Source organism: Hemitrygon akajei, chromosome 5 (genome assembly GCF_048418815.1).
Source record: "Hemitrygon akajei chromosome 5, sHemAka1.3, whole genome shotgun sequence".
Lineage (NCBI taxonomy): Eukaryota > Metazoa > Chordata > Chondrichthyes > Myliobatiformes > Dasyatidae > Hemitrygon > Hemitrygon akajei.
In genome coordinates this window covers 78,371,514-78,398,858 of record NC_133128.1, presented here as the reverse complement: position 1 = coordinate 78,398,858, position 27,345 = coordinate 78,371,514, and the positions used below count along the sequence as shown (strand labels likewise).

Genomic DNA, 27,345 nt, shown 5'->3' with positions numbered 1-27,345 from the left:
AGAATCCCAATTTGAACTACCACTTTCAAAGTTACAGACATAAAATCAACCTTCTCTCTCCATAAAAAAAACTGCTTAGATTCAACTGAATAACTGAAATTGAATCAGATTATTCATGGATTTTTATTCTGTCAATGTGAATCAATTGCTATCGATTAGAACTGGTAGCATAAAATATTGAGCTAAACGTTGCTGTGAGATTCTTCATTAAGTTTTTTGAATCTCTTAAGACAGACTTTTTATATGCATGTTTGCTCAGAACTAGTTCATAAAATTATATGTTATCAGTTCTAGGTTGAAAAGTATCTGTATAACTCAAAATATGTCTTATAATTTAGCATAAAATTTGCTCAGTTCTCTCTGATCTGCAAAATTTGTGGCAGAGTATTTCATTCCAAAGTCCCATTGTGAAAAACAAAGCCACAAAACTAGTTGCTCCAATGCTAAATACCCAAATCTATTGTATTGAATTAAAAATGTGGGTAAGTGGAGATGATGAAATTTTTAATTTCATCTGTGGTTTGGGGGTGGGTGGGGGGGAAGAAACAAGACTAACTTTTGAAACTTCCTCTCTCTCATTGAGTATTAAAATTTGAATTTTGTGAATATCCTAAAATGGAGTTTTTCCAGTTAGGAACATGGTTCAGACAGAATCGTGTGCCAAAATGCTTGCACTACAAAATGTTCAAACTTATGTCCATTGCAACATTTGTTATTCCAAAAAATATGGTACAAACACACATAAAACCACTCCCATGCATGATCATAACCCCTTTGTGTTCATTCTCCTGTTCATTAAAATTAAAATTTTGTAACTTGTCATTGCTTTGAATGGACAAAAAAAACTTGGACTTAGCCTTCCAATCATCTCACAACACCACTCTTTTATGTAAGAACAAAAATAGATAGGAATAGGCCACTAGGTCGTTCAACCCTGTATCTCCATGAGGAGTTTGAGGAGATTAGGTATTTCACCAAAAACACTCAAAAGTTTCTATAGATGTACCGTGAAGAGCATTCTAACCCGCTGCATCACCGTCTGGTACGGGAGGGGTACTGCACGGGGTGGAAATAAGCTGCAAGAGAGTTGTAAACTTAGCTCCATCATGGGTACTAGTCTCTGTAGTATCCAGGATATCTTCAAGGAGAAATGCCTCAAAAAGGCAGCATCTATCATAAAGGGCACCCTTCACCCAGGTCATGCCCTCTCTGATTGCTGCCATCAGGAAGGAGATACAGAAGTCTGAAGGCAGTGATTCAGGAACAGCGTTTTCCCCTCTGCTGTCCCATTTCTCAGTGGACATTGAACTCATGAACACTACCTCACTGCTTTTTTATTTCTATTTTTGCACTAATTGCACTATTTAATTGAATTATTTAATATATACTGTATATACTTACTGTAGTAGACTTCTTTTTCTACCATTATGTATTGGACTGTACTGCTGCCACAAAAAACACGTTTGATGACATGCCAATGATATTAAACCTGATTCAGATTCTGATTCCCAGCAGGCAAGACCAGCCCCAGGCCTCAACTCCTATTCGCTGAAGAGTTCCCAATAGACCTCAATATCTCCAACATCAAAATGCTTTCACAGCTTCTAGGATAGAGAATTCCAAAGATTCACCATCCTCTGCTAGAAGAAATTAATCAGCAACTCAGGTCTAACTTAACAGCTTGCAACACTGTGTGTCAGACAGAGTGGTCAGCAGCACTGGAGCTCCACAGGGGACTGTCCTGTCTCCCTTTCTCTTCACCATCTACACCTCAGACTTCAACTACTGCACAGAGTCTTGCCATCTTCAGAAGTTTTCTGATGACTCTGCCATAGCTGGATGCATCAGCAAGGGAGATGAGGCTGAGTACAGGGCTACGGTGGGAAACTTTGTCACATGGTGTGAGCAGAATCATCTGCAGCTTAATGTGAAAAAGACTAAGGAGCTGGTGGTGGACCTGAGGAGGGCTAAGACACCGGTCACCCCTGTTTCCATCCAAGGGGTCAGTGTGAACATGGTGGAGGATTACAAATACCTGGGGATATGAATTGACAATAAACTGGACTGGTCAAAGAACAGTGAGGCTGTCTACAAGAACAGTAAGAGCCGTCTCTATTCCTGAGGAGACTGAGGTCCTTTAACATCTGCCGGACGATGCTGAGGATTTTCTATGAGTCTGTGGTGGCCAGTGCTATCATGTTTGCAGTTGTGTGCTGGGGCAGCAGGCTGAGGGTAGCAGACACCAACAGAATCAACAAACTCATTCGTAAGGCCAGTGATGTTGTGGGGGTGGAACTGGACTCTCTGACAGTGGTGTCTGAAAAGAGGATGCTGTCCAAGTTACATGCCATCTTGGACAATGACTCCCATCCACTCCATAATGTAGTGGTTAGGCACAGGAGTACATTCAGCCAGAGACTCATTCCACCGAGATGTAACAGTGAGTGTCAGACACCCTGAGCCAATAGGTTGGTCCTGGACTTATTTCCACTTGGCATGATTAACTTATTATTATTTAATTATTTATGGTTTTATATTGCTATATTTCTACACTGTTCTTGGTTGGTGTGGCTGTAACGAAACCCAATTTCCCTCGGGATCAATAAAGTATGTCCGTCTGTCTGTCTGTCTGTCTTATTTTGTAACTATGTTTCTTACACAAGACATTCCTATCAGAGGAAACACCTCAATATTCTATCCTGTCATTCCCCCTTGGAATCTTGTATCTTTCAGATTCTTCTATTTCACTACATGCATTATTTCCTCTTGTGATTTGATCCCTTGGAAGAAAGCTAAGATTATTGATTCGTAGTGGGTAGGGCATCAATAAAATTAAGCAACATCCAAATAAGCTTCATTGTACCAAAGCACTGAAACAATTGCAAATGCTTATACCTGAATTGTCCTTGAAGAAGTGCAGATCTGGCTGCTGAAGTGTACTGGCAGGTAACGTAGCAGGTACCGTTTCAGCTGCAACATTCTCCTGTTTTATTTGAAAACAATATTGCATTCATTACTTTCTTGCCACAATTCCAAAAATAATCATGCACAGTTCCCAATAAGAAAGTCACATCTGACTAGAAAAATATTATCTGGAAGTATATCCAAAACAAAAGTGAAAGAAAGAACCACAGAAATTAAGACATGTTTATTTTGATGTTTGTTGTAGTTCAGATCATACAACAGAAGACAGAACATGCCAGGCTCATTTTATCTAGGATAAAAGTATCAAAAGCGTTCATTACAGAATTAAGCATTTATCCAGTTTCAGTAAGAATGTCCAAAGCATTTCACATATAGTTATGCTAAAAGAAACTGCAAGCCTACACACAAAATTGTTTTTTTTTTTAAGGTGGATGAGACTGGTAAAAAGATTCTGCTTTTCAGTCTATCCCTTCACATCTGCTAATTTGGTAGCAGGAGACAGGCAGGTGGTAAAAGCCAACAACCTGTTCTTGGATCCTCTTCCTGCAAACAAGGGAATGACAAGCAGTGACTCTGCCATTTTAGAAAGGAAACTGCTCATCTGATCATTACTAGGTTACTTACAGGAAACTTGAATTAAAAAAATCAATTTTTATTAAATAAACAAATAATTCTAACAGAGTTAGATGAAATGACTAATTACCACATTAAACCAAAGCACCAAATGGCTTAAAGATATAAGTTATCAGCCATCAAACTGACTAGGTCACAAACTCACCTTGACTGAGAGGCAATTTTTTTTACTATTGGTTTCCCAATAGGACTTACCATGGTAAAAGAAGTAGAGGGTAAACCTGTTTTGAAACCAGGAGGAATTTGATACTTTGATGTGATCAAGGAAATATCCACAAGACTCTGCCTCATCAGGGCAGTGAGTTAAGACAGAAGAGCATTGATATTTGAACAGACAACTTAGTGGTGATTTACATAAAAACAGAATACTGCAGAGAATGGTGGCTTGAGGAGAATGGCCTGTCTCATCAATGACTGAATTTTTGACTCCTATTGGCATTTCACTATGTATGAGTGAAACAAAACTTCAGAATTTTGAAACATTACTCCTCATGTTGCAGTTATGCTACAGGTAATGTGGTAAAGGCTTCAAAAACATTGGAGTGAAATGGATGAACCGTATGGGATTATATTGCCTGTCTGATTCTTTTGATGCCAAGTTGACAACTCTTCATAAAAAGAATATACAGCAGTAAAGTGCACTACTTTCAAGGCTGTGATTGAGAGGGTCACAAAATGCAGATGATACTAAGGTAGGTGGCATTGTGGATAATGAAGTAAGTTTTCAAAGTTTGCAGAGAGATTTAGGCCAGTTAGAAGAGTGGGCTGAATGATGGCAGATGGAGTTTAATGCTGATAAATGTGAGGTGCTACGTTTTGGTAGGAATAATCCAAATAGGACATACATGGTAAATGGCAGGTCATTGAGGAATGCAATAGAACAGGGTGATCTAGGAATAATGGTGCATAGTTCCCTGAAGGTGGAATCTCATGTGGATAGGGTGGTGAAGAAAGCTTTTGGTATGTTGGCCTTTATAAATCAGAGCATTGAGTATAGGAGTTGGGATGTAATGTTAAAATTATACAAGGCATTGGTAAGGCCGAATTTGGAGTATTGTGTACAGTTCTGGTCACCGAATTATAGGAAAGATGTCAACAAAATAGAGAGAGTACAGAGAAGATTTACTAGAATGTTACCTGGGTTTCAGCACCTAAGTTACAGGGAAAGGTTGAACAAGTTAGGTCTTTATTCTTTGGAGCATAGAAGGTTGAGGGGGGACTTGATGGAGGTATTTAAAATTATGAGGGGGATAGATAGAGTTGACGTGGATAGGCTTTTTCCATTGAGAGTACAGGAGAGTCAAACAAGAGGGCATGAGTTGAGAGTTAGGGGACAAAAGTTCAAGGATAACACGAGGGGGAATTTCTTTACTCAGAGAGTGGTAGGTGTGTGGAATGAGCTTCCAGTAGAAGTGGTAGAGGCAGGTTTGGTATTGTCATTTAAAATAAAATTGGATAGGTATATGGACAGGAAAGGAATGGAGGGTTATGGGCTGAGTGCGGGTCAGTGGGACTAGGTGAGAGTAAGCGTTCGGCATGGACTAGAAGGGCCAAGATGGCCTGTTTCCGTGCTGTAATTGTTATATGGTTATAAAATCCAATGGAAGCCTATGTATCAATTATTCACCATTTCAAAACCCAATTGCAGTACTTTCAGGATAACATCTGCCAATATTTATGACTTTTGCCACCATATCTTCAAATCTTTTTTTGAAAAAAACTTACATATATTTGCAAAACAAATGAAAGAACTGATTAAGTAAAAAAATCAACTTATTGCTCTAGAATTTGGTAAGCCACTGGCTGGTAATGCTCGACTGACGACCTTCTAGAAAAGGGGTTCCTAACCTTTTTTATGCCACGGATCAATACCTTTAAGCAAGGGGTCCATGGGTTCCAGGTAGGGAACCCTTGTTCTGGAATAACATGCAGGCATCCAACCATAAACATTAAACTCAGGTCCAAGTGTCACCCAATGTACTATTACACCTACTCCTATGGCAGGGGTTGCTGTATGGTGAAAGAAAAGCCCGGCCCAATTTCTCACCTTTTAGATGGAGGAAGGAAGGCTAATTATAGCACATTTGCTCAGACCCCATCAAAGGCCAGCCACATCAGCAAAGAGCAGGCATCTAACTTGGTACCTCACAGTCAACAGGTTACTCTGAGCTGTTGGGGAATGTTTAAGTTGTTCCTTGAAGGCTTTGCAGTTGATTTCCTGGAACAGCCAGGGCAAAGCTGGTGTCAAAATGATGCAAAGAAGGCATTTGTGAGTTCCCATTGCTCGAGAAAGGATATTCCAAGAGGAAGGGTCAGGGTGCAAGCAAAAGGGTGGTTCAGCTTTCTGGCTCTTACTTTCATGTTTATCTTAACCAAGTACGTTGCTGAGTGTAACGGCTGGAGACATTTAATAGGGGAGAAATGAAAATACTTGTAGTGACAGGCAGGCATTATTGTGTTTGTAACATTACCACAAGTGAGAAGGATTGACACGCTCTCTTAGAAGTTAATAGGTTTCAGATCTTTGTTTCAACTAAGAAGAAAGCACAGAAACAAAGCAACTTTTGTTTGCAGACTTTTAACGAGGAAAAGCCACAGTAATATTTCAAAGTTTACAACTCAACATGAAGGAAACACGCACCCATCTGCAAACACGGCTTCCAATAAGAATGTTGAAATAATAGCTGCAGCAAACAGAAAAGCAATTTGAATAATGATGAACACCTACGTTCTGTCCGCCAGAGAAAGCAGGATCTCCCAGTGGCCACACACTTTAATTCCACATCCTATTCCCATTCTGATATGTCTATCCATGGCCTCCTCTACTGTCAAGATGAAGCCACACTCAGGTTGGAGGAACAACACCTTATATACTGGCTGGGTAGCCTCCAACCTGATGGCATGAAAATTGACTTCTCTAACTTCTGTTAATGCCCCTCCTCCCCTTCCTACCCCATCCCTGATATATTTAATTTTTCCCCCCTCCTTTTTTCCCCCTCTCTTTCTGCCCATCACTCTGCCTGTTATCCATCTCCCTCTTGTGCTCCCCTCCCCCTTTCTTTCTCCCTAGGCCTCCCACCCCATGATCCTTTCCCTTCTCCAGCTCTGTATCCCTTTTGCCAATCACCTTTCCAGCTCTTAGTTTCACCCCACCCCTCTGGTCTTCTATCATTTTGCATTTCCCCCTCCCCTCCTACTTTCAAATCTCTTACTATCTTTCCTTTCAGTTAGTCCTGACGAAGGGTCTCGGCCTGAAACGTCGACAGTGCTTCTCCTTATAGATGCTGCCTGGCCTGCTGCGTTCCACCAGCATTTTGTGTGTGTTGCTGGGACTTTGAACTGTAATTGCTAAGAGAGAAAGGTGACAAAGTGTTTGAATCACAGAACATTACAGCACAGGAGGTAGCCATGTGGCCTCAGCTGTTTTTCTATGAGCTGTTGGTTGTTATTCAGACAAACTCACCCTCTCTACAAGATATGGAACATCACATCAAATTCTCAACTTTAGGCACAGCTTATTATCTGATTTCAGGCCCGGGCCCTGCCGCTTCAGTTTGGCCTCAAGTCTAGTTCACCAAACATTTCAGGATACCACGTGTAAAATATGTTACTTCCATTTAGAAATGGATTGGGGGGGTCCTGAAATCATGAATTTTATTTGAATACTGTGTTATTAATAATTGTCTAATAAGTTCCAAAGTCATGAGGACATGACTATTTTGGTGGGGGGAGAACGTAATGCCCTGGGTAAGATATCTGCGGCTATGCTGTAGGAATTTTATTTTATCAGCTTTCTGAAAAACCAGTGTGTCCTGCCAGAAAGAGTGTTTTGGCTTTGGCTAAAGATAAGGAGCAACGTTGTCCAACTTAGGAATGTGGTATCAGCCAAGTGGGGTTGTCTTGGGACTCGTCACTACTTTCTGCCCAGTAGAACATCGAAGAGCGCTGGGCGGGGAAGATTGCTGACAGACAGTAGTCTGCTTTTTGGGCAGGAGCTGCTGAGTGGAGCACAAGGGAAGTTGCCGCTCGAAGGAGAGTCCCAGATGTAAGAAGTAATTTGCGCAGATGCATGGCTCCAAGGAGGAAGGGCCAATACTCCTGACAGAGACGGTTTCATTTGTGATGGTCTTCAAGGGAAATTTGGACTGTGGCGAGTGCCTTCACGCAGACCATGTGTCCAGTGCGTGAATAAAGTGATACACCCGACTACTGCAGAAATAAGCTCCAACGTTTGTTTGCACATTTAGACAGGTTTAACTAGAATAGGCTCTTCTAATTTTCTTTCTCTGTCTGTAACTGTTAAAGTTGAAAATTTGGTAAACGTATTTCTTTTGTAATTTTATGCTGCTGTACGCTCTGTTAATTTTCTGGCGAACAGTAACTTTGCATAGGGCAGTACTTACACCGCATTCACTACAATCACAACATCCCAACTTCCCTGTTTGGTGGAACCCCAAATCATACCAACCCTTGGTGTATATTGCTTTACACCATTGAGCCACAGGGCTGTTTGCGGAGTTAGCCAGTGAGCTAAGTTTGTATACAAGCCCAGTGAGAGGGCTGCACACAAAAATGCCAGGTACAGACAGTTCAAAAGCACGCCGCCCAGCGGGAAATTACAGGCTGTGGACTGCGTGATGATCGCCCCGATAAAGTATATTTAGTAGAATTGTCAGCAGTTTTGGTTGCTGCTTGCAAAGAGTCGAAGTGTCTTGCCAGCACCATTTTCACAGAACTCTGCCTGTTACCTCCTCTGCTTTAGGAAGATCAACCCCAATTGCTCTAGTCTGCTCACATAATTGCAAAACTTCATCCTTTTAACCATTCGAGTAAATATCTTCCCTATCCCCAGTGAATCCTTCATATCCTTGCTGAAGCAGGATACTGAAAATTGGGACACAACACACTCCAACTGGGGCTGAATTTATGGTCAGTTTACCCTTAATCTTTTGGTTCTTTTACAGCATGTCTCTTATCTATTACACCTAGGGTCCCACACTGACTGTCCTGTAAGACTGCACCCATTCATTCCTCCAGTATCACCACTTCTCTCTCTCTCCTGACTCCTCCTGAGACATTTAAAACTTGGAAAATCCAGCAACTGATGGTTCAGAAATCCCGACATTCTAACATCTGATTCACTCATGAGGCTGGAGTAAGATTTGGGGCAAGGTAAAGAAGATACTTGAACAAAGACAAGGCTACACGATGTTGGAAGGCTCATTCCCTATGACAGCAAAACAACTAAGGTCAAACCTTCTTTAAGTAACACCAGTGCAAGTCTCAACTGTTGAGTTAAAACCTATCTGGGTGCAAATGACATCAAAATGTATATTACAAAACCATTGTACAATGCAAGAGAATTTCTCATCTGTGTAACATTGGCAATAAATTCCATTCAGATTCCTCTATCATGTGTACATTGAAACATACAGTGAGATGTGCCGTTTGTGTTAACAACCAACACAACCTAAGAATGTGCTAGGGGCAGCCCGCAAGTGGCGCCAACATAGCAGTCCTATAATGTTCAGCAGAACAACACAAGCAACAACAACAACAACAGAACAACATCAGTAAAACAACAACAACAAAACATGACCTCTTCCTCCCTCCCACCCACCCACTCATACACTGACAGTCCTCCAACCCCAATACAGACAGCTCCAGTAAAATTGAGGACTGGCAGATATCACACCTCTGAATTCCCCAGTGGACTCACGGCCCTAGGATATCCGCCAGAGACTTCTAGGCTTGCCATTTTTTGTCTTTGATCTTTAGTATCCGCCCCAGGACTCACTGATGACATGGCCCTGACCTCGAATTCTGGACTCGCTGATCTGGGGTTCACTGGCCCTCATGCCTACTGACCTGGGGGGAGGGCAACACCAGCCTCATCCTTACTGGCCAGACATCCGCCCATGGTTGTTCTTCGTTGCACGTTCCTTCGTTGGCCTTCGAAAGTGGAGCGGAGGCCTAGACTCTGGCCTGACCTCTCACTGCCATATCATTGTCTTTAAACCCTAACCTTACACTTAACACCTTTCTCTGTCCCCAGAACCTAAAAACCAACCAACTCTTAACCACGACCTCGACAGAGACCACAGATCAGTGCCTTCTTGACTGGAAATAAAACCTTTACTACTAAACAAACGTGTTAGGAAAACTTACTGAAAATTAGGTACACTAATGATCCTTAACACAACTAAAACATGCATTCACAGTCATCTGGGTGCTTAATTTCCCTACAATGTTAAGACAGATTTGCAATGAAGGCCTGTGAAAATTCTTTGCTCGCATCACTCTCCTTTCTGCTCTCTACCTGGAGCAGGCCTGCAATGGCGCTTTGAGCTTTGAAGTTTCATAGCATGCGTGAATGAAACATTGAAGGGTCTCGGTCAGAAACATCGATTGAACTTTTCCTTAGATGCTGCCTGGCCTGCTGGGTTCCTCCAGCATTCTGTGTGTGTTGCTTGGATTTCCAGCACCTGCAGATTTTCTCGTTTGTTCTTCCAGTAAATACTTGAAAGCTATTTGTGAGCAGATTCCGCAGCCACATTAATCAGATACTCAGAGTCCTTTGCTTAGTAGTTAATTTCCCTGAGGTAAAATATACAACTGACGCAATCTACGAGTAGTTTTGAATTTATTTTTTCTCCAGCCAAGAGCAGCACTGTAAATCCATTGCTCAGTGGTAGGCTTGAAACAATGCTATGGGAAGCAAGGGAGGCGATACACACAAGAGATTCTGCAGATGCTGGAAACCCAGATCAATGCAGACAAAATGCTGTAGGAACTCGGCAATCAGGCAGCAAATGAATAAACAATCGATGTTTTGGACTGAGACCCTTCTTCGGGACTGGAATGGAAAGGGCAAGATGCTAGAATAGAAGAGTGGGGGATGGGAAGGTGGATTAGTTAGAAGGTGATAGGTGAAGCCAGGTGGGTAGTACAGGTAAAGGGCTGGAGAGGAGAAAAGTTAAGAGGTCAGAGGTAAGAAGAAGAGGGGAAGGGAAAAGGAAAAAGACAATTACTGGAAGGAGAAATCTATGTTCATGTCTAAACAGAATATGAGGTGTTGCTCCTCCACACAGAGAGCTTCCTCATTGTGGCAAAAGCGGAGGCAATGGATGAACATGTTGGAAAGTAAATGGGGATAGGAATTTAAATGGTTGGACACAGGGAAATTCTACTTTTGGCAGGTAGAGCAGAAGTGCTCAACAGAACAGTCCCCCAATTTACATCTGGTCTCATCAATGTAGAGGAGGCTGCATCAAGAGCACCAGACACAGTAGACCCAACCCCTGCAGGTTTGCAGGTGAAGTGTTGCCTCACCTGGAAGGGCTGTTTGGGCAGGTGTAGCATTTCTGTCACTTGGAGAGCTATGTGCCAGGTGAGAGATTAGCGAAGAGGGACAAATTGACAAAGGAATCACGGAGAGTTGTACCCATTATGGAGCCTCTTGTAATTCTATGTATTGGAGACTCCAAACGAGGCAGAGACTCAACCAGTCAGAATGCTTTCCACTGTACATCAGTAGCAATTTGTAAGTGTTCTTTAGTATCTCACCAAATCTCAAACTCCTAATGAAGAAGAGCCACTGGTGTGCTTTCTTCATGACTGTATCAATGTGTTAGGCCCTGGATAGATCTTCTGAGATTGGTATTGGTATATTATGTGTCTCATTTACCAATATACAGTGAAAAGCTTGTCTTTCATACTGTTCATACAGATCAAATCATTACACACTGTATTGAGCTAGAATACAGTGTGTAATGTAGAAAGGTAGAATAAGCTTTTCGCCCAAGAACTTGAAGCTGCTCACCTTTTCCACCACTGACCCTACAAAGAGAACTGGTGTGTGTTCTCCCATTTCTCCTTCCTGAAGTCCACACTCATTTCCTTGGTCTTAATGATGTTGAGTGCCAGGACATTGCTGTGACCCCACTCCTCTGTATCTCACTCCTGGATGTCTCCTCATTGCCTTCTGCATTGCTCCAAAGCTGAATAGAGTCAGTAAGGCTGTGTCTGGTGTCATCCTGTTGTGGCAGTAGGCAATTTGCAGTGTCTCCAGGTCCTTGATGGGGCAGGGGTTAATCCTAGACATGATCAACCTCTCAAAGCACTTCATCATAATTGATGTGAGCGCTACCAGGTGATAGTCATTGAGGCAACTCTCCCTGCTCTTCTAGTATGACAGATTGTCTTTTGAATGCAGCAGTTAGAGACATGGTGCAAAGAGGAATAAGGTAATGTTCATGGGTTTATGGAGTGTTCGGAAATCTGATGATGGAGGGGAATAAGCTATTCCTGAAATATTGAGTGTGGGTCTTCAGGCTCCTGTATCTCCTCCCTGATGTTGGAAAAGAGAGCATGTCCCAGATAGTGAAGGTCTTGAATGATGGAGCTCTCAAAGCACTTCATTATGGAAGATGTTCTCCTAGTTCACAATCATTAAGGCAGCTCATCCTGCTCTTCTTTGACACTGCTACGATTGCTGCTCTTTTGAAGCAGGTGGAAACGTTACACTGCAGCAGTGAGTGGTTGAAGATGTCTTTTAACGTTCCAGCCAGTTGATCAGCACCCGGCCAGGTACTCCATCAGGCCCTAACACCTTGAAAGGGTTCACCCTCCTGATGTCCACCTCCAAGACATAGATCACAGGGTCGCTAGAGGCTGTGGGGATTTGCACAGGCGGTGTGTTCATCTGCTACAAAGCATGCATAAAGGCATTGAGCTCACTGGGGAATTGAGCATCAGAGCTACTTAAGTTATTTGGTTGTTGTTAGGAACTAATGAGATACAAACACTCTCATGGCTGTTGTGCATCATTTATCTCTAATTTCACACAGAATTGCCTTTTCACTCTCATCCTGGCCTTTTGTAAGTCATACCTAGACTTCATGTAGAACTCTGAATTGCTAGTCTTGAACAGCACAGATCTAGCACTCAGCAGATTGTGAATCTCCTCTTTCATTCAGATCCACAGGTTAATCTTTGAATATGCTCCAGTTCAGTGATTTGAAGCGGTCATGCAAACTTTCCTCCATCTCCTTGGTTGATTTTGCAGTCCTCAACATTACTGCTGGGCAGTCTAGTAAAATGCAAAAGCACCAGGTACGACTTCCTCAAGTGGCAATTCTGGACCAAACTTGAAGCACTGAAGGATGCTCGACAGCTGTGGCAGGGCTTGAATGCCATCACCTCTTACAAAATGAAGCCAAGTGACAAAGGTGACAACAAAGTTTTGCTCAATACCTTTTATGCTCACTTTGACTGCCAGAACATGAAGAAACCTTCACGAACTCCCACAGTCCCCAAGAACCCTGTGAGTTCAGTCTCTGAGACCGATGTGAGAGCACCCTTTGGGGGGTGAACCCATGGAAAGCATCAGGCCCAGGTGGGGGACCTGCCCAAGTACTGAAGACCTGTGCTATTCAACTAGTCGGAGTGTTCACTGATATCTTTAATCTCTCACTTAAGCAGGCTGAGGTACTCACCTTCTTCAAGCAGGCTTCAATTATTCCAGTGCCCAAGAAGAATGTGGTAACTTGCCTCTGTGATGAAGCATATCAACTCCTGTCTGAGGAGTGACTTAGATCTGCTCCCATTTGCCTACCATCACGAAAGGTCTGATGCCATTTCATTGGCTCTCTACTCAGCACTTGAACATCTGGACAGTGACAATGCATACACCAGGATGCTCTTCATTGACTACAGCTCAGCATTCAAGACTATCATCTCCTCAAAGCTAATCAATAATCTCTGAGACGTCGACCTCAATACCTCCTGTGCAACTGGATCCTCAATTTCCTCACTTGTAGATCCCAGTCAGTTCAGTTTAGCAACAAAAGTTCCTCCACAATCTTCCTAAATGCTGGAAGTAGCAGAATAGCCAGGTGATTGGACTTGCCAAAATGCAGGCATAGGATAGCATGGTAAGCATTCTTGACAACATACACAAAATGCTGGAGGAACTCAGCAGGCCAGGCAGCATCAATGGAAAAGAGTACAGTCGATGTTTTGGGCCAAGACCCTTCATCAGGACTGCTGAGTTCTTCCAGCATTTTGTGCGTGTTGCTTGGATTTCCAGCACCTGCAGGTTTTCTCTTGTTTCTGTAAGCGTTCTTGATGGTGGTATTCAAGTGTTTTGACTCCTCTGGTTCTGTAGGTGAAATGTTTGTGGTAGTTTGCAGAGAGATCTTCAAGCTGACCTGGTTGAAATCACCCACAATGATCAGGCTGGTGTCAGGGTGCCCTGTCTTGTGACAGTTGATTATAATGTTCAGCTCCTCCAGTGCCGGCTTGACATCTAAGGGTGGAACATACACTGTAACCAAGATGATGAAGGAGAACTCCTTTGGCAGATAGAATGGATGATTCTTGACTGCCAGATGTTCTAGGTCAGGAGAGTAGAACCAACACTTTCGTGCACCACAATAAGTTGCCCATGAAGCAAACAGCATCACCTCTGCCTTTACCTGATGCTGCTGTCCAGCCCATGCAGTGGATGGTGACCTCGTGACCCAGTGTGCTGGAGGTGAGCCATGTCTCTGTGAAGCAGAGTGTGTAACAGCCCATGATATCCCTCTGATACTGCAATCTCACCGAGGTTTTCAGTTTTATCTTCCAGAGACTGCACATCAGCCAGGCAAACTGCAGGGGTTGCGGGTGGGGGGTCGTGTGGCTTAGTATTCCATGTTTCTGTTTTACCTGGAGCTCATGAGACAATGAAGATGCTCCCTGAGCTTCTATCTGTTGCACTCACTCCCTGGGCGCACTGCAGTCCTGAGTATGTCAGTGCTGAAGGTTTAAGTGATTGGAAGCAATGTTGCTTCCTGTAGTGTCTGTGGTGGCAGATTTCAGCTACAGCAGTTGTAAACAGGAATATTTAACAATTCCCTTGGGAGCTGCATACAATAAGTTACCCCTCTCTGGTGCTACTTTGGTAGCTAATGTTCATTTTTAAAGGGCAACAGGGATAAGCTAAGAAACTACAGCTCTGTGAGCCTCTGTCAGGGTAGGGAATTATTGGAGAAAATTCTAAGGAATAGTGTTTGTGTACATTTGGAAAGGTAGGGGCTGATCAGGGATAGACAGCATGGCTCTGTGCAGGATAAACAAATTTGACTGTGTTTTTGGAGGCAGTAACTAAGAAAATTGATGAAGGCAGGGAGATAGACATTATTATTATGGTCTTTAGTAAAGCATTTGACAGAGGCCCGCACAGGAAGCTGGTACACGAAATCAAAGGTGAAGACAACGAGACATGAGGGACTGCAGATGCTGGAATCTTGAGCCAAAAACAAAATGCTAAAGGAACTCTGTGGGTTAGGCAACATCATTGAGGGAAATGGACAGTCCATGCTTTGGGTTGAAGCCATTTTAAACTACTAATTTAGATCCAAAATTAGCTTGTTGACAGGAGACAGAGTAGTGGTGAAAGGGTGTTTTTCTGATCGAGAGTTTGACCAATGGTACACTACAGGGATACTGGAATCTTTACTGTTTATAAAATATATTAATGACTTGGATCGTAAGGGAAGCGATCGGTAGGTTTGTCGTAAGTTACAAAGAAGGCACAACCATGGTTATATTTCATTAGAAGTTTGAGGAGATTTGGTATAGATAGATAGATGATAGATAGATACTTTATTCATCCCCATGGGGAAATTCAACTTTTTTCCAATGTCCCATACACTTGTTGTAGCAAAACTAATTACATACAATACTTAACTCAGTAAAAAATATGATATGCATCTAAATCACTATCTCAAAAAGCATTAATAATAGCTTTTAAAAAGTTCTTAAGTCCTGGCGGTAGAATTGTAAAGCCTAATGGCATTGGGGAGTATTGACCTCTTCATCCTGTCTGAGGAGCATTGCATCGATAGTAACCTGTCGCTGAAACTGCTTCTCTGTCTCTGGATGGTGCTATGTAGAGGATGTTCAGAGTTTTCCATAATTGACCGTAGCCTACTCAGCGCCCTTCGCTCAGCTACCGATGTTAAACTCTCCAGTACTTTGCCCACGACAGAGCCCGCCTTCCTTACCAGCTTATTAAGACGTGAGGCGTCCCTCTTCTTAATGCTTCCTCCCCAACACGCCACCACAAAGAAGAGGGCGCTCTCCACAACTGACCTATAGAACATCTTCAGCATCTCACTACAGACATTGAATGACGCCAACCTTCTAAGGAAGTACAGTCGACTCTGTGCCTTCCTGCACAAGGCATCTGTGTCACAAGTCACCAAAGAAACTAGCAAATTTCTACAGATGTACCTTGGAGAACATTCTGACTGCCTGTATCACTATCTGGTATGGAGGGGCCACTGCATAGGACCAATATAAGCTGGAGAAAGTTGTAAATTCAGTCATCTCCATCATGGGAATTAACTAGCCTCCCCAGCATTCAGGATACCTTCAAGGAGCAACGCCTCAAAAAAAATGGCATCCATCATTAAGGACCCCCATCACCCAGGGCATACCTTCTTCTCATTGCTACCATCAGGGAGGAAGCACAGAAGCCTGAATGTATACACTCAACAATTCAGGAACAGCTTCTTCCACTCTGCCATCCGAGTTCTGAATGGACATTGAATCTATGAACAGCACCTAAGTTCTTTCCTCCTCTCTTTTCGCATTACTTATTTAATTTATATTTTTATATATACTTCTTATAATTTATAATTATTTTATTATCTATTACAATGTACAGCTGCCACATAACAACAAATTTCACCACATATGCTGGTGATAGCAAACCTGATTCTGATGACTAGATGGTGTTGCAGATAAGATCATCTAGGTCAGGGGTTTTCAACCTGGGGTCCACTGGCCCCTCGGTTAATGGTAGAGGTCCATGGCATAAGAAAAAGGTTGGGAACCCCTGTGCTAAGAAGATATTACAGTGTGGTACTGAAAGACACTGCACTACTGGGTATGCTTGATTTTCAGATGAGACTGATATCACATCTGCTGTTTTAAAGGAAAAACATAAACATCAGATCCATCATCTAAAGACCAGATGAGGTTTCCCTGGTAATAAATATTGAAAATACTATATCTTGAGTACTGATCAAAATCTGAAAGACATTTCCCCCTTTCAAAATTTCTCTCACAACCCCAATCTAAAAGGATTTTGGTTATCGTTGTTCATGGGACATAAAATGCACAGATATGGTAATGTATCTACAATGTTGTGAAGATGGTTACATATCAGAAAGAACTAATCAATTTTAAAGCCCTTGCACCTTCCAAGATTTAAGTGAAACTATTTTATTACATATTTGCATAACTGTTTAGAGTAAAGTGACAAATTTCTGTGTTAATTTATTTGTTTTTGAAGATCGGGGTGTAGATAAATCTAAACCTAAAGCATCCAAAAACTATAATTTTTAAAGAAACGTTTCTTGAAACCAACAGCTGTCCTCAGAGTAACCAATCATCTCTGTTTTGCAAGTGTTACAAGGGAATGGTATTTATTAGATGGATGTACTCACTACAATAAAGTTATGGTCCACGGATATGTTAAAACAGATCTAAACACTCTCTTCTACTTTCTATGATATTTTGAAACATTTATTTGACTGTACTATAGCGGTTCTGATGAATAAAATTAGTTTTCCAAGAGTAGCAATGAAATGCCCATCACTTCTGCAATCTCACCTCACTGTGGCTCCAGTTTCCCCATTGCTGTTGTACTGGTTGAACTTCAACTGCCAAGTTGCCATGGGAACACAAACATACATCTTTGTGCATCAAAGCTGGAGGTACTAAAATAGAAACACCACCATTGTAAGTTAATGAAAACACACCACCAACAGACAAGAATATCAATGCAATCAAGATGGAGAAGGTTATTCAGTTCTGCACATTTATAAAACCATATTAGCAAGAATTCAATGAAATTTGCAGTTGTATTGTTGTTTTCTATTGTTGTGAACCTTTTTTTCTAGTCTCATTGATGCTAAAATAGCATGATAGCCCTGAAGTCAAATTCCAACTTGAAGTCAAGTTAATTCATCTCCATCTCATTCTAGATAAAGTACAACAGGTCTGGGACATTTGAGACAGAATTTGGATTTTCTGGGTTGCTTATAAACAGATTCGAAATGTCACCTACTTGTTCCTAATATTAAAATGCTGAAATCTCTGAATTTGTCAAAGAAGCAGGAATAATGTCATTTGTACTTTGAGACTGAAATTGCTTTCATTGTGCAGCTTGTTTTCAACACACTGGCCAACTAATCTCTTGGATACCTGGTAAGCTTGCAGTGGAAGTATGAAGCATTGCTGGTTTGTTTACTTGCTCTTGGAAGGTGACCATCTGAACCGGCATTTATTACCTGTCTGTAATTGCCTTTAAATGTGTAACCAATTGGGACATTTCGGAGGGCAGTCAAGAGTCAGCCACACAGACAGGTGTCTGAAGTCATGTACAAGCTGGACCAGGTAAGAACAGTATTCTTCCATCTCCAAACACAGACTTTCTTTTTAAAATGACAATCCAATAGTACCTAGGTTATGAAAATTAGGGCATATATTTTTTAAATTCTTTTAAACTAATTTCAAATTTAGTTTAATTCTTGCATTGTTTGTCCAGACCTCTAGACTGCTAGTCCAGGAACTTAACCACTTTCTCCACTGTTCACCACCAGTACAGAGTGGCTTTGCTAATCAATTAAGACACTAACTTTATGTTGGTAATATCAGATCTTCAGATTGCAATTGTGAAGAAACATTGGATGGATGAGGAGATTGGGGCAGCTGGACATGAAGGGCGGGGAGAGTTACATGAATGACAAAATAGATCATTAATCTATGGGACTCATGACCATAGATCCCTCAAAATTGATGTACAAGTTGACATGGTGGTTAAGACATATATTGTGTTGGCTTTCATTTGTTGGGGGACTGAGTTCAAGATCCATGAGGTAATGTTACAGCACTATAAAGCTCTGGTTAGACCGCACTTGGAGTATTGTGTTCAGTTCTGGTTGCCTCATTATTGGAAAGATATGGAAGCTTTAGAGAGGGTGCAGAGGAGATTTACCAGAACACTGCCTGGATTAGAGAGTGTGGTTTGCCAGGATAGGTTGAGCGAGCTGGAGCTTTGGAATGAAGGAGCATGAGATTAACTTGGTGGAGATGTACCAAGTAATCAGAATGGACAGCACGAGACTTTTTCTAGAGAATGAAATGGCTAATATAAGGGGACATAATTTGAAGGTGATTGGAAGAAAGTATAGGGGGATGTCAGTGATAGATTTTTTTGAAAGGAAAATGGGTTGTTGTCTAGTTTGGCAGGTGTTTTCTCTTCACACTTCTAATTGGTTTTTGTCAAGCCAATCCTCCAGCTCGTGGCCACATTGATGGACTGTGGCAAAGCCGTCTCGGTTCTTGGTGAGAGGTCATGTTTGGACCTGGAGGAGGATGTCCTAGTCTGGGGAACCACAGGGCCAAGCTAGGGCTTAATAGGGCACCCCATTGGTGTAGTGTTTGCGCTGTTTTGGCATGTCAACTTCTGAGTCTATATGTGGTGTCCAGATTTTTTCTGGCAGCTGTAGTAAAGACTGGGAAGAGTGAGGTGGGGTCGTTGAAATGGAGCGTTGGGCAGGAGGGAAGGGTTAGATTAATCTTTAATTATTTAGGGATACAGCACAGAAGAGCCCTTCTGACCTAACAATCCCCACTGTCCAGCAACCCACCCTAATCACAGGATAGTTTACAATGACCAATTAACCTATTAACCAGTACATCTTTGGAATGCAGGCGGAGACCTGAGCTCCCAATTAAAGCCCACGTATTCATGGGGAGGAACATATAAACTCCTTCCAGAGGATGCCACTGGAATTGAACTCCAACATCCTGAGCTGTAATAGCATTGTGCTAATCGCTACGCTACTGTGGCACCTTAATCTTCGAGTAGGTTAAAAGGTCAGCACAAAATCATGGGCCACGTGCTCTATTGTTCTATGTTCTAAAATCACCTTCATTTACAGCAGGGGTTTCCAACCATTTTTATGCCATGGACCAACACCATTAAGGGTTGAGTGAACTTGGCCTTTTCTCCTTGGAACGACGGAGGATGAGAGGTGACCTGATGGAGGTATATAAGATGATGAGAAGCATTGATCATATGGATAGTCAGAGGCTTTTCCCCCAGGCTGAAATGGCTAACATAAGAGTGCACAGTTTTAAGGTGCTTGGAAGTAGGTACAAAGGAGATGTCGGGATAAGTTTTTTTAAACGCAGAGAGTGGTGAGTGTGTGGAATGGGTTGCCGGCAATGGTGGTGGAGACGGATACAACTGTGACTTTTAAGAGATTCTTGGATAGGTACACGGAGTTTAGAACAATAGAGGGCTGTGGGTAACCTTAAGTAATTTCTAAGTAAGTACATGTTCGACACAACATCATGGGCCGAAGGGCCTGTATTGTGCAGTAGGTTTTCTAAGTTCCTATGTTTCAATGTAAGCAAGGGGTCCGTGGATCCCAAAGTTGGGAACTCCTGTATGAGTAGGAAAAAATTCAAAAGAATGGAATTAAATTAAAATAACACCCTATCAGTGAGAAATACAACATTTCTCACAAAGGAAGAAAAATTTGGATAAATTTCCACCTTCTTGAATCAAAATAAAAAAAATACAATTATTAACCCTGTTGAATGAGGAACAATTGAGTATTTCAACAGTCAGGATTACTGCCCAATCCTCTCTCTATTACCAAAAGTTACTATAGATCTCTGAAGTCTCCTTCATGAAGTCAGAGTTGTACAAGAAACACATCCATCATGAGTTTGTTGCCCATCTACAGCAATCCCATTTGCCAGAGTTCAGGCTGATTTACAGGTGTGTGTACGGGCTATGCTGTAGCCCTGATTTTCTCTCCTGCGTCGCTCTACGCCGTAGCAAGCATGTGTTGGTGTGTGCCAAAACGCTAGTTGGCAGTGGGGTTTCTAATGCCACTGTGTTGAGCTTCTTCATGAGAGACATGGACGAGGAAATGCATTTCAAACATTTTTGCATGTTGGCAGGTAGATTTGACGATTTGGTTCATCTATTTCGCATCGGTGTACAGACATGGCGGAGAAGAAGCAATCGGAAATGCGTAGGAGGAAATGAGATGCTACCAAGCGGACCAACCACAGTTGTTGCGGTCTGCGTCGTTGCTACGCGTGATACTTTTTTGGGGAGGTGCACGTCACCCTACAGCGTAGGGTACGCAGTACCTACGGCGTAGATGCGACGCACAAGTATAAATCATCCAGTTATATAAATGTGGCAAAAGTTGCTATCATTCTGCTCATACCTTAATTATAGATGATTAGACACTCAGCCTGTAGATAAATGTGGCAAGCTTCATTCTACTGGTGTGCTGCACACATGAGTTTAATTTGCCCTGCACTAAGTTTAATGGGATAATTGCATCATGCTTTGCTGCAGTCATCGGGGGACCAACACTGCAATACTAATTCCTTCAAGTAGATCTTGTGCATGATTTCTCTCTCCCGCACATCTTAAAATATGGTTCCCCACTGGAGTCACCTTTCATATTCTTCTCACCTTCATTCCTTTGTAGATATTCAGGCAGCAGGGTTTCAGGAAGTGTGGCCGGCAGTGAATAGCCATTCTTCCTGGCTACAATGAGGTGAAAGGCAGCACAGAACTCATACAGTGTTAAAGCTCCATCGCAATCCACATCAGACAGCTCCCTGTGAACATAAAAGCAATTAGCATTAAGGGCTAAAGACCTCGTCTGGATCAAGAGCCTACAAGTCCTTTGAGGACTTTAGAATAATTTCCACATGATATCCAGAGGAACATTATTTTTTTCTTCAAAAAGGCAAGAATTGTGTCCTCTAAGTTTAAATATTATCCTTGTAGAATATTCAATGCTATCGTTTTGTAGATGCCACATTTAGAAAGAAAGTACAAATGTTTTACTCCCAATAGTTTAATCACAGTCCTGTGTTGAGAAGCCCCACAGGACAAAAATAGGATACAAATAATTTAGAGGCTTAAATTAGTCAGCTGCATGTAGCCATATCAAGAAGAGATGGAGAAAGGCTTCATTCCATCGGGGGGAAGTTTAAAGAAAACTTTTGTGCAGAAAACCGCATGGCTGTTAGTTTGACTGGAGTAACAGGGGCATTAAAAATACAGTAGGTTGTATATAGATGGAACCAGCTGTCAGAAGAGGTGGTTGAGGCAACTACATCAGATATAGTTAAGAATTATATAAAAGGGCACATGAATGACATGAGATTAGAGGGGTAGAGGCCAAGTGCTGTGAAATGGGATTAGCTTGATTACACTTCTCGGTTGGCACGGATAGGTATGAGCTGAACAGCCATTTTCCATCCTCTAACAACTCTATAACAATGCTGCATTCTGATAGGTCAAGGAGGTGAGAATGGGAACCATTAGGGGAGAGGTGAACAACAATTGGAACAATCACCAGATTTTTGGGGGGGGGGTGGGTAAACTGCGCAGGTAGTAAATTGATAAAACCAGGAGGGGAAGAGAATAAAGATGGGTGATGGCAGATCGGAGTGTTTGATGGAAAGGGAACAGAAATGAGAGGACTAGTGTAAAATTGAAAGTAGAGAATGTGTGGGGAAGGTAAACAACCCACAGGAGGAAGTGTTACCTAAAAATGGAAAACAATGCTCATGCTAATGGGTCGTAGATTACCCAAATGCTGGTCCTCCGGTTTGCAATGGGTCTCACCCTGGCAGTAGAGAAGGCTGAGGCTGGACAGGTCATTGTGGGAATGAGCTGATCAACTGAAATGGCATGCAGTTGCAGGTGTGGGATAGCAAATGCACACTGAGTGTTGGTACTCCGTGAAACAGTCACCTAGTAGGTGCTTTGTCTCACCAGTATAGAGGAGGCTACATCAGGAGCACTGAATACAGTAGACAAGGTTGGCAGGAATGTACATGAACCGTTGCTTTATCTGGAAGGGCTGGATGGCAGTGGGAGAGGAGGTGTAAGTACAAGCATTACTCCTGTAATTGCAGGGCAAAGTGTCAGGAGTCAGAGGGGATTAGTGGGGAAGCATGAATGGACCAGGGTGTCACAAACGGAGAGATCCATGTTGTGTATTTAATTTCAATACTTTTTGAGTAATCGTGTGTGTGTGTGTGTGTGTGTGTGTGTGTGTGTATATATGTGTATATATACACTATATATATAGTATATACAATGTGTATATATATATATATATATATATATATATATATATATATATATATATATATATATATATATATACACACACACACACACACACACACAATATATAGTGGTTATTAAGAATTCTTGTTTGTTAAAATAATAAATTACAAATTTTATGTATAAATATGTGAATTGTGTACGTCATCACGCTACCACGTTACATGTGTAGGTCTTGCTTATAGACAGAAAGTTAGTCCCGCATTCCTGGACTCCCGTGTCTTCCCTTGAATTAATTTAATGTTTTTAAATTACAAAACATAAAATTGCAATGAGGTTCTTTTAAAAAAAATGAACCTGGTACTGCCACCGACCCATTCAAGTGCAGCGAGACATTTGAGCTAAAAAAAATGCAGCGACAGTAATGGCAATTAAAAAACGGCACAGCCCAGCACGTGCAGAGATGGTTGAGTTTTAAACAAAAATCAGTGCAGCCCATTCTTCAAAAGGGAAGACACAATCAAGTTGAAAAAGAAGGCCGTAAACAGAAGGATTCAGGGTTCTTAAAAAGGGAGTAGCAGGTAATAATAATCATTTAAAAAAATCAGAAATGGCTGGCCCCATCTTAAAGATCGATGAGTTTGATTACACAATGGGTAATTGGCTCATGTATACTGAGCTACTGGAACAGTGTATTGAAGCAACTGAAATAGTCAATAAGAAGCGAGTACTAATTTTGCTGAGTTCATTGGATTTGAAGGCATATAACTAGCTTTGAAGTTTGACTGTTCCAACCAAACCAGCAGAAATTAGCTTTGTTGATATTGTCAGAGTAATGCAGGAACACTTAGAACAAAAGTCATTGTTGATGGCAGAATGCTGTAGGTTTCATCAGCGGAATCAAAAAGAAGAGGAGTCCAGTCCTAACTGAAGCACAACTTACATTTAAAAGAGCAATTAATTGCTGTTTCAATCACAATTGCAGACAGATGCAATTGAGTCAGGAATGAAACTGACCATGAACAGAATTGCAATGTCTAAACAGAAACCAGCCTGGTGGAACAAATTGTGTTACTGTTGTGGCAGAGGCTCACAAGCACCAGGCCAATGCAAGTTTAAGGGCAAAACTTGCTGAAAATGCAATAAATTAGGACACAGACAAAGAGCATGTGGGCAGACAAAAATAAATGGACTGCACAGTGAACAGAATAAGCTAAAAAGTCAAGTTTTAGTTTCAAAAAGAACACTAATCTGCCTGACTCTGATGAAAAATCTGATAATGATCAGAGTGACACAGGTCTGAATAGCCTTGAGATTTAGAATTTGAAAACTACCAGGAAACAGGAGATATGGCTTATACTAGAAGTGAAAGGCCAATGAATTAAAATGGAACTGGACACTGGTTTGCCTGTTTCAGTCAGTCCACAAAAAGCATTTCAAAGATACTGCACTGAAGCCTGCAGACATCCAACTAGCAACTTGTGGAGAAAGGATAACTCCTGAGGGAATGACATTCATGACAATGAAATACAACAACAACAAGCTACATCGAGCTTGTATGTGGTAAAAATAAGAGGACCAGCATTGTGGGGACAGGATTGGCTGAGACAACTACAACTTGATAGGAGATCCATCCCCAACTTGCATGCCATAACCCAGGCAATGAAGCCACATGGAAGTGATTAAGAAAGGTACTAGATAATGCCACAATTGCTAAACACCATGAACTGTTGCCCAGAGGACAAACAGGTGTTGGTGCTAACCTCTGTGCCTCTGGTTGGAAAGGATATTGGACTAAGGAACGACCATGCTGCTCAGAGGCAATGTGAAAGTGACAAAAGAAATGGTCTGACTACAACAGTTTTACTATGCAACATATCTGAGAAAGTTTCTGACATGTTAATCAGCCAGTTATGTGGCTTGGTTTTTAAGCTGGAAGAAAGTTCATGGAGTTTCAGGATAGTTGCAAGCACTTGGCTTTTGTGAGTATAAAAAACCAGAATCTACTCAGCACGCATTGAGGTTATTGCATGAACTTCAAGTGGGAGACAAAAAGCAGCTTGTAAAAGAAGATGCAAAGACCAAAGCCCAGCTGGATGAATGGAAGGCCAAAAAGAAAAGTCAATGGAGATAAGAAAACAGAGAATTCTTTAGATGATGTTGTGGATGAGGAAACCAAGAGGAGAGTTCAGATTGTAAAGGGAGCAATATAGAAAGATTAATAAGAAAATACTCCGGTGAACTAAATGCACCTTCCCAAGATCAAGACACACAAACTAGAAGAAGAAAAAGGAAGAATAAATGTCTTCAGAGTTGTCAGAACCACTTCCTGCAGTCTCAGAAACAATTCCAAGAACCACCACAGAGGAGGCCCCAGAAACTGAAACTGCTTTCACAGCCACAAGTCTCAACTGCCAAGCAGAGTGATCCCCCTTGTCATGAAAGACCTTATCCCTCAAGAGTAAGAAAACCTCCATAGCAATTAAATCTTTAGCCCTGAATGGGACAATTTAAAATTAATTATGCTGTGGATGCCTGTATATAGTAGTTGTATTATATTGTGCATTTTGCTGAGATGCATTTTCTTCTAAGTTGGACTTCATGGCCAAGCAGGCTAAGAGTGTTGCGTATTTAATATTTCAATAATGTTTGAGTAATCTTGTATATATATTGGTTGATTAAACATTCTTTTTTGTTAAAATAATTCAATAAGGGTTATACATATAAGTATGTGAATTACATATGTCATCACACTACCACGTGATATGTGTAGGTTTTTCTTAAAGTAAACACGGAGTTAAACCTGCATCCCATACTCCCGTGTCTTCCTTCGAATTAGTTTAACAGTTTGAAGTTACAAAACATAATACTTGCGACAAGGTATTTTGTCTGGATGAACTTGAGACGGCTACTGACCCGTTCAAGCACCGTGAGACGTTTGGACTAAAAAATAACACAGCGAGAGGAATGGAACACAAAATCAGCTACCACGTGATATGTGAGCACCTTGTTTGAAGTTAATCGAAGTTAGACCCTCATTTCAGACTCCCATTTCTTCATGTGAATTCGTCTAATGTTTTGAAATTACAAAACATAACAGAACTGTGGAAGGCAGAAAGGGGTAGGGAGGAGAAGATATGGCTGGTGGTGGGGTTTGGCTGCAGCTGAGGGAAATGAAGGAGGATAATATTCTAGAGGTAGAAGCTCATAGGGTGAAAGGTGAGGATGAGTGGAACTCTAATCAATTCTGCCTGGAGGGGAGACAAGGTGAAAGCAGGCTCCCTCAACCACAGTAGACTTGCCTGTCATCTTACACCACTCAGCCCACCAATCACCTCAGACTCCTGTCTCACAGCTTTGCTTTCCCTCTTTATACTGGCCATCTTGCCTCTCCTCTCATTCCTGAAGCAGGGTTTTGACCCAAAACATTGACAATTCCTTTCATCCCACAGATAACGTGTGGCCTGTTGAGTTCCCCTAACAGACTGTTGCTGCATATTATTTCCTTTATCTCGTGATCTATTAAATCTGGTAGGAAATTACTTCACAGACAATAAAATCTATCTATTCGGAACCTGAAATTAAAACATAATTTTTCTATGACACATTCCAGATTTAATTAACAGGAAGGAATGCAAGAAAGCAACTGTTTTAATCATGTGAATATTTTTCTCTGACACTTTGAATGTGTGTCACACAAACGTAACAATTTATCTAATTTTCTTTTCTTCAGTCAAATTACTATGCAACTTTTAAAATGCAGGCTTTATCCTTCAATTGCTACATCTAGATTTCAATATAATTGATCAGCAGAAGTAACAGCTTCCTCATAAATGTGAAGGTAAGTTACTGTATTCTCATATATCTGTAAATGGTTAGGCATCCTATGAACTTGTGCAAAGGCAAGTTTATTTCTTATTGGTATACGTAACGAGTTTTTCTTCGAAAAACTCTTGAAAATCAAAGGAATTCTGGTGCACCAAGAGTGCAACCTTCATTAACAAACTGCCTTTTGTTGCTTAAAAATATGTCTGTATTTACAAAGGCAGTAAGTTAATATGAACTATTTATAGAACACAGAACAGTACAGCACAATACAGGCCCTTCAGCCCACAATGTTGTGCCAACCCTTAAACCCTGCTCCCACATAACCCCCCACCTTAAATTCCTCCATATACCTGTCTAGTGGTCTCTTAAATTTCACTAGTGTATCTGCCTCCACCACAGATTCAGGCAGTGCATTCCACGCACCGACAACTCTCTGAGTAAAAAACCTTCCTCTAATATCCCCCTTCAACTTCCCACCCCTTACCCTAAAGCCATGTCCTCTTGTATTGAGCAGTGGTGCCCTGAGGGAGAGATGCTGGCTGTCCACTCTATCTATTCCTCTTAATATCTTGTATACCTCGATCATGTCTCCTCTCACCCTCCTTCTCTCCAAAGAGTAAAGCCCTAGCTCCCTTAATCTCTGATCATAATGCATACTCTCTAAACCAGGCAGCATCCTGGTAAATCTCCTCTGTACCCTTTCCAATGCTTCCACATCCTTCCTATAGTGAGGTGACCAGAACTGGACACAGTACTCCAAGTGTGGCCTATCCAGAGTTTTA

General features: G+C 41.6%; 1 protein-coding gene across 4 annotated transcripts in view; it reads right to left on the bottom strand.

Moving 5' to 3' along the window:
• The window catches only part of reps2 (RALBP1 associated Eps domain containing 2), a 205,703-nt gene that overhangs the window by 47,830 nt on the left and 130,528 nt on the right, over nt 1–27,345 (bottom strand). For all 4 annotated transcript variants that reach the window (XM_073045841.1, XM_073045842.1, XM_073045843.1 and 1 more), the window contains 3 exons: nt 21,122–21,270; nt 17,224–17,330; nt 2,896–2,983 (listed from right to left, as the gene is read on the bottom strand). In XM_073045841.1, the coding sequence (XP_072901942.1) occupies nt 2,896–2,983; nt 17,224–17,330; nt 21,122–21,270 (344 nt within the window). The remainder of the gene's footprint in view (nt 1–2,895; nt 2,984–17,223; nt 17,331–21,121; nt 21,271–27,345) is intronic.